Genomic DNA, 8246 nt, shown 5'->3' on the forward strand with positions numbered 1-8246 from the left:
GAGTTTGAAGCTCGTCACAGTCATTCAATCATTGAATCCTACTCAGAATACCACAGACAAGGTTTAGACCTTCCGGATTCTCTTGAATGCCGCCATCAGTTCTAGCTTATACCACGAAGATTCCGATTAAGGAATCCAAGAGATAAACATTCAAGCCTTGTTTGCTTGTAGAATGGGAGTGGTTGTCAGGCACGCGTTCATAAGTGAGAATGATGATGAGCGTCACATAATCATCACATTTATCAAGTTCTTGAGTGCGAATGAATATCTTGTAATAAGAACAAGCTGAATTGAATAAAAGAACAATAGTAATTGCATTAATACTCGAGGTACAGCAGAGCTCCACCCCTTAATCTATGGTGTGTAGAAACTCCACCGTTTAAAATACATAAGTGATAATAGTAATCATTGGCTTCGGCCCCAGAGAGGGAACCAGAAGAACCAAGATGAAAATACAATACTAAAAGGTCCTATTTGTAGAGAACTAGGGTTTACATAGATGAGTAAATGACATAAAAAATCCACTTCCGGGCCCACTTGGTGTGTGCTTGGGCTGAGCATTGAAGCATTTTCGTGTAGAGACTTCTCTTGGAGTTAAACGCCAGCTTTTATGCCAGTTTGGGCGTTTAACTCCCATTCTTGTGCCAGTTCCGGCGTTTAACGCCGGGCAGTTTTGAGCTAATTTGGAACGCCGGTTTAGGCCATCAAATCTTGGGCAAAGTATGAACTATTATATATTGCTGGAAAGCCCAAGATGTCTACTTTCCAACGCCGTTGAGAGCGCACCAATTGGGCTTCTGTAGCTCCAGAAAATCCACTTCGAGTACAGGGAGGTCAGAATCCAACAACATCTTGCAGTCCTTTTCAGCCTCTGAATCAGATTTTTGCTCAGGTCCCTCAATTTCAGCCAGAAAATACCTGAAATCACAGAAAAACACACAAACTCATAGTAAAGTCCAGAAAAGTGAATTTTAACTAACAACTAATAAAAATATACTAAAAACTAACAAAAACATACTAAAAACATACTAAAAACAATGCTAAAAAGCGTATAAATTATCCGCTCATCACAATCTTAAGTGATTGGATCCCAATTCCTTGGCAATCCAATCTCTCTAAGCTTGAACAATTTCCCAATTCCTTGATTTAATTGCTCATGGGAAGAGATGAAGTTTGGTCACTGATTATACTACACACATTCATATATCAAAGTATTGGTAGGATTAAATGTCACAATATCCATCCAACCCCCAACCTAATCCAATGTGAGAGAGCATTTCTAGCATGATTTCCTCATTCCTCTTCCAAGGTTCCGAGGAAATCCAAGTATGAGCAATTTTTCTTCCAAGACAATTACCCAATTGGATGAAGATCGAAAGCTCTCTAGTAAAATCAAGAGAAAAGAAAGAATAAGAACTACAATTGATCCATTGAATCACAATAGAGCTCTCTAACCCAATGAAAAGAGTTAGTTGATCATTGCTCTACCAAAATAGAAAAGAAAGAAAGTGCAGAAAAGTAAAGATGAAGATTAAAACTAACATTGAAACTTCCAAATTCATAAATGAAAAGTACAAAGAAAAGAAAAAGAAGGAAAAGTGTGTGAGGGGAGGGAGTCCGAAGACCCCTCTTCAATCCCCAATCTCCAGCCCACCTTGAATGTACAAACTAAGGCCTTTATATAGGCTCTCCTAAATTACAAAATGAAATTAAAAGCAAATTACAATTAAATGAAAATTCCTATTCTAGATGCTTCTTGTGGCCTTGATTGGTTGACACTTGTGGGCTTGCTTCCTTGAGGTTGGGTGGTCCTTGAAAGAGAAGTGAATCAAGTTGAAGTCCAGGTGCTGAAGTTAGTGCTACCGTTAGCCACACTAACACTACAAGTGTGGCGTTAGTGCCAAAGTTATTGTGGCTAACGTTGCACTTGTTACCAATTGGTGTTTTTGGGGCTTAAAAGATGCCTCTTGTTTGTGCTCCAATTTCATGTCCACTATAGACTATTATATATCTTTAGAAAGCTCTGAATGTCAACTTTCTAACGCAATTAGAATCACCTCAATTGAACCTCTTTAACTGAAGTTATGCTCCTTTGAAGTGGACATGGTCGCTGGCATAGTCGCTAGCGTTATTGGAAAACGTGAGTCACAATAACGCTAGCGATCAGGGGCTTAATATTGACAGGTTCTGGAGCTCAAACTTAATGTCCACCCCATACTATTATATATTGTTGGAAAGCCCTTGATGTCTACTTTCCAACGCATTTAAAAGCGCATCATTTGGAGCTTTACAGCTCGAGTTACACTTCTTGGAAGGTGAAGAGGTCAGCTGGCCTTACTACAGGTTGATACTATGTCCATCTTTGCACTTTTGGGGCAGATTTTCTCCCTCAAATTCAGTGTCCACCATGTAGTGCCATATATGCTTGGAAAGCTCCGGAATCCGACTTTCCAATGCTTTTGGAATCACCTCATTTGGAGCTTTTTGGCTCAAGTTATTCTTGTTTGAAGAAGGCATGGTCAGGCTGCCAGGTGAGACTTTTGCCCACGTTAACTACCACGTTAATGTAGTTAACGTGGCCGTTAACATGGATCTTTTTTCTTTAAAAACGTTAGTGGAAATCACATTTTTCACTAACGTTGGCATCTCCCTTTCCTTCCACGTTAACTACCACGTTAATGTAGTTAACGTGGCCATTAACGTGGGTCTTTTTGCTTCGCAAACGTTAGTGGCACTCACTTTTTCCACTAATGTTGGCGTTTCCCTTTCCTTCCATGTTAGTTCCCACGTTAATGTAACTAACGTGGAAGCTAACGTAGGCCTTCTTTGCTTCGCAAACGTTAGTGGCATTCACTTTTACCACTAACGTTCCATGCTCTCCTTCTTCAAAGTTAATGCCACTAACTTTCTCACTAACGTTGGGGCTTCTCTTTTCTTCCATGTTAACGGCCACGTTAGTGGGACTAACTTAGCCACTAACGTGGCTCTTTTCTGCTTCTTGTTACCTGAAATCAATCAAACAAAGTGCATCAAAGTCTTGCTCTTAATCATGGGATCATGCATTATCCAATTTATCATTCAATTCATGCATAATTCTCATGAAATCATTCAAAATTCACAATGTTTGCTTGAATCATGGTATGATTGCATTTTCACCCAAATATTTGCTTATTTCCTAAGAAAATGCATGAAACCATCCTAAAGCATACAAAAAATGGCTAGTAAAACTAGCCAAGATGCCCTGGCATCAAGTTTGATTAAAGAATCCTCTAGTAAAAACCCGTTTTTGCCTGCCGTAAAATAGTAAAAAATTTTTACATTGAATCTTCATTAAAATTTTTTTCTTCAAAATCACTCATCAAACATAATGGTATATCATATAATATATGTCATACAATGATATTTCTATTTATCATTAGTCAATTAAGAGACTAGGTTAAAGTCGAGTAAAAGATTAAGTTTGTTACTTTTCAAAAATACTAATTATCTTACTAACAAAAATCACATGTTGTCATTCATCAAAACACATAAGCATACATATGATACAAAGTTAATAATATGTATTCAATTAAGATAGCATATCTAACACAAAGTTTGACCAATACATAAACTTATAAATTGGTTTTTGGTCACGATGTTGTGCTACCATTAGAGATTAATTTAAATACTATATGGGTGATGAAGCAGGAAGAGTTACCCATAGATTATTGTAATGTCATGTTTGAAGAGTTAAATAAATTGGATAATGAAAGCTTAATTATGTTAGATAATATCATTCGACAGAAAGAGGATATAGCCAGTAGTTATAATCAACATGTAAAGAGTAAAACTTTTCAAATTGGTGAGTTAGTTATAAAAGTTCTTTTTCCGTTCGAAAAGAAATCAAAAGAATATGGTAAATGGTCTCCAAATTGGGGAAGTCATTACCAAGTGGTTCAGATATACTCTGAAAATGCATACCAAATTAAAGATGTCAATACAGACAATGAAATAAAGTCGATAAATGGCAAAGATTTAAAACATTTCAATCATCAAAGCAAATAATTGATATTTGATGAAAATGAAAATATTTACATTCAACATAGCTAAAGTAAGTCTTTATAGGATTTCAAGAGTTGTTCTACCTTAGACTTGAGTTTGCTTTGCTCTTGTTCAAGAAGTTGGAAATCTTGTATTTTTCTTGTTCAGCCCTTTGAATGTTGACAACCCTTATTCCCAGTTTAGTTTTGGTCTTTGATATGTCAGAGATTTCCTGATCGAGTACTTTCTTCCTTGAATTTTTGGAAATGACCTTGCAAGAGAGCTTCATTTTGCTTTATTTCAGCAAGTTCTTTTTCCAACTCTTCTCTTCTTTTGGCAAGTTATTCTAACTTGATGGATGCAATAGTCAAATGGACCTCAAACTTTGAAACTTTTTCCATCTTGGTAGCCATAGAGATGTTGAGAATTTTGGAATGTACTTCGATATCATCCAATGATTTTTTGTGATCATCTTCAAGCTTGCCATGAGACTCAAAAAGTTTGGCAACAAGCTCTTCAAAAGATTTATCAAGATCAGTAAATGCAGGTGAAACTTAAAATCAAAGGTTTTAGCTTAAAATCTGATTCAAAGAGCTATTAAGGTCATCCCAAACTGACTAAGTCTCAACAGAGTTTCCTAGAAGAATCTCTAATTGTTTTAGAGAAATAAGAACATGGGGATTTATGGCAGGTTTGGCCTGAGGTTGGGTTTTGAGATAGAATCTATCTTGGAAGGCTAGGAGCTTGTGGCATAATCTCTAAGTGTACTTATTTTATGAACTTGACAAACTTTTTCCTTTACCTTTTGAAATCTTAGATATTGCATCAAAAGTTTGCTCAAGTCGAGATCATCTTCATCCACTTTTGTGGCTTCGACATCAATCTCTTTGGGATTAGGTCCTAAGACCATCTCCAGTAGGAAACTCATCCCAGATCCTGTTTATGGCCCACCTGTCATAAAAAAATAACTCCACATAAGCTTTTGCGTCATAAACAGTAAATAGGAACTCAAAGCATCTCTCTCTTCTCCACTAGGAGGAACTAACTTTAGTCCCTGTTGTGGTTTCACTTAATTAATTAATTAAAATACTTAAAATTAATTTAATTAATCTTTTTCAATAATATAATTTAAATTTATAAATTTAAAAATAATTCACTATTAAAAGATATTAATATTAAATAAATTTATATATAACAATAATACACAATATATAATTCGGGATTACACTAATTTGTAAAACTATTTAATACAAAGAAAAACATAATTAAGCTCTATAGTTGATGACAAGCATTGTGAAATTGCCATATGTGTTCAATCAAGTCCTCTTTCAATTGTCAATGCTGCTGCCTATTTTGAAGTTGGGCATTTCTTTGGAGAAATTGATGGTAGGTGCAAAATCTTCTTCTCCCAACTGAGGTTGTGATAAGCCATTTTCGACATCATCATCCTCTAAGTCTTGAGCAAAATTTCCTGCATAAGTGTCTCTTTCATCCTCAACAATCATATTATGCAATATAATATAAGCTCTCATTATGTTGGCAGGCTTCTTCTTTTTCCAAAAGCGAGCTGGACCACGTATAATTGCAAAGCGTGCTTGCAACACTCCGAATGCTCGCTCCTTTGCCTTTCTTGGTATTGTGCAAATAACTAGCGTTTCTTCCCTTGTGGCTTTGAGATTAATTTGACAAATATGGCCCATTCAGGATAAATACCGTCTACTAAATAGTATCCCATAGTATAATTATTACCATTAATAGTATAATTTACCTCCAGAGCATGGTCATTTATAATATCATCAAACATTGGAGAACGATCTAACACGTTGATATCGTTATTTGAATCAGAAACTCCAAAGAACGCATGCCATATCCAAAGGTTTGAAGATGCTACAACCTCAAGTACTATGGTTGCAACCCCACGATAACCACTCATGTACATACCTTTCCTCGCCTTTGGACAATTTTTCCACTGCCAATGCATGCAGTCAATGCTACCCAACATGCCAGGAAAGCCACGACCCTCCGCCATTTGTAGCAGGCGTCAAACTTCATTTGGATTTGGTTTTCGCAAGTATTCATCCTCGAACACCAAAATGACGCCTTTAACAAATTTTTCCAAGCATTCAATTGTAGTGCTCTTGCCTATGCGCACACAATCATCAACAGCATCAGCTGCTACGCCATATGCTAACATCCGTATCGCAGCGGTACATTTTTGGAGTGGTGACAAGCCTCTTCTTTCGGTTGCATCAACCCTCTATTGGAAATACAGATAGACGTTTGAGAGAGCATTTACTATCCGAAGGAACACATGTCTTAACATTCGAAATCTTCGTCGGAAAATGTCAGAATTATACACTGGTTCATCTACAAAGTAATCTTGGAAAAGCCAATCATGTCCTGCTTCTCGATCTCTTTTGATCCATCTACGAGGAGTTGGATAGAGCTTCTATCGATATCTTCTTCTTCTGAATCTTCAAGTAAACATTCATCGATCCAATTATCTATGAGTGTGTTATCTTGCCATTTTCTTTTGCCATACAAAGTCTCATTAAACATATCATTAAAATTTCTAGCCATATCTAGAAATGTAATTTTTAGTTCTCTTTTGAGGTAAGAAAGAAGAGTTGAAGTGGAGTTGCAGAGTCCTTGATAGTTGATATTTATAAGTGTGTTTGCAATAAGTACCTACTCCCCAATGGCTAGGTTTACAACGGCTACTTAACGGCTAGTTTTGCAATAGCTAGTTTTGCAACGGCTAGTTTTGCAATGGCTACTTAACGGCTAGTTTTGCAACGGTCACTTTCATGAACAATAACGGCACAGTAATATTGACTAATTTAAAAAATTACATCAGAAATAAATAAAACAAACTACATCACATACCAGTAATATGCAATAAAAATAAGAACATACTACATAACTCTACGAATACAAGGAACCATTAAGTAAACCACTTGGCGATTATTTTCTCTCATGCAATCTCATGAAGAGCTCGTCGTTTTTCACTCATTCTAGACGTGTCAGCATTAAGTATTTGCATATCCATTTCCCTTTCCCTTTCCTTGGCCATCCTTTCCATTTCCCTTTCTTTTGCAATTATCTCCATTTCTTTGATATACTTCTGAGTTTGTAATTCTTGTTCTTTTATTGCCGCTTAAGCTTGTAATTATTATTCTTTCATTGCCGCTTGAATTTGTAACTTCTTCTCTTTGATTGCCATAATCTTTGCTCTACGTTTTCTCTCCTCTTCTCTTTCTTTTTCCCTATCCATTAGTTCCTTTTCTCTAACATTCTTAATATCTTCCATGAGAGATAATTTTTTAACAACTGATGATTTCTTTTCACTAAAATTTTCAGACATTTGTGTTTTTTCTTTACCTTTTCGCTTGCTCTTCTTTGATCCTTGTGGGCGAACGGGAGAGTCCACACCGGGTTTGTCAGCCAACGTTGTTTCTGGGTTTGATGAGGATGAGTATGCTTCAGTTGCACTAACCTTGGTTCTCTTTGAGCCGCCACTCTATGTAGGTAGTTGGCTTCTCCATTTTCGCTCCAACCGAAGCATATTTCAATACCTCTCAAAAGTAAATTTTTTACCATAATTTGTAGAATAAAGTTTATAGGCTAACTCCTTTATATCATCAGCATTTGAACCACTCCTTATGTTTCGACTAGCTTGATCGTAGCAACCAGCAAATTTTGTAACAGCCTTGTTGATCTTATACCATCGTTTCTTATATGCAACAACCCCCTTTGTCATGTCGGAGCAAAATTCTACACAGTAGCTATGAATTCAACTCCAAAATGTTTTTTGATCGGTACCAACTATAGGGTCAGTTGAAACATTTAACCATGCACTGATCAGTATTTCATCCTCTTTTTAATGCCAGTGTTGAATACTATCTTGCCTCCGATCTTCAATATCATCATCATTGAGGTCGATAGCATCTAATCCACGAGGGTTGGCAATTTTTGAATATTGCGAATTTGGACTAGATTCTATAGGAATCTGAGAGGATGGGTTAGAAAAGCCACCAACACCAGATGAGTTATGTCTTGATGCACTGAATTGAGTTGGAAACGGCAAGGGAGTTGGAGTAACATTTCCGATAGAAGGGTTAAATATGGATGAAAATGGAAAAGGTGGTGTTTGTGAATTTTGATTTTGAGGTTGGAATATAGGAAATTGATTATTATAAGGAGTTTGAAAATTGAAATTAGAAAGA

At 36.4% G+C, this 8246-nt stretch overlaps 2 protein-coding genes across 2 annotated transcripts; both read right to left on the reverse strand.

The window, feature by feature from the left end:
* Positions 1 to 5348: 5348 nt before the first annotated feature.
* Positions 5349 to 6049, reverse strand: LOC107490455 (uncharacterized). Its single transcript, XM_016111241.1, has 2 exons — positions 5770 to 6049; positions 5349 to 5689 (listed from the first exon to the last, which is right to left on the reverse strand). The coding sequence occupies exons 1-2, from the start codon at positions 6047 to 6049 to the stop codon at positions 5349 to 5351; spliced, it is 621 nt and encodes a 206-aa protein (XP_015966727.1).
* A 12-nt stretch (positions 6050 to 6061) lies between these two features.
* On the reverse strand, positions 6062 to 7780 carry LOC107490463 (glutathione S-transferase T3-like). The gene is made up of 3 exons (XM_016111249.1): positions 7618 to 7780; positions 7208 to 7476; positions 6062 to 6277 (listed from the first exon to the last, which is right to left on the reverse strand). Exons 1-3 carry the CDS (start codon positions 7778 to 7780, stop codon positions 6062 to 6064), a joined length of 648 nt encoding a protein of 215 aa, XP_015966735.1.
* Positions 7781 to 8246: the final 466 nt, after the last annotated feature.

The sequence above is a fragment of the Arachis duranensis genome, chromosome 1, assembly GCF_000817695.3.
Source record: "Arachis duranensis cultivar V14167 chromosome 1, aradu.V14167.gnm2.J7QH, whole genome shotgun sequence".
Lineage (NCBI taxonomy): Eukaryota > Viridiplantae > Streptophyta > Magnoliopsida > Fabales > Fabaceae > Arachis > Arachis duranensis.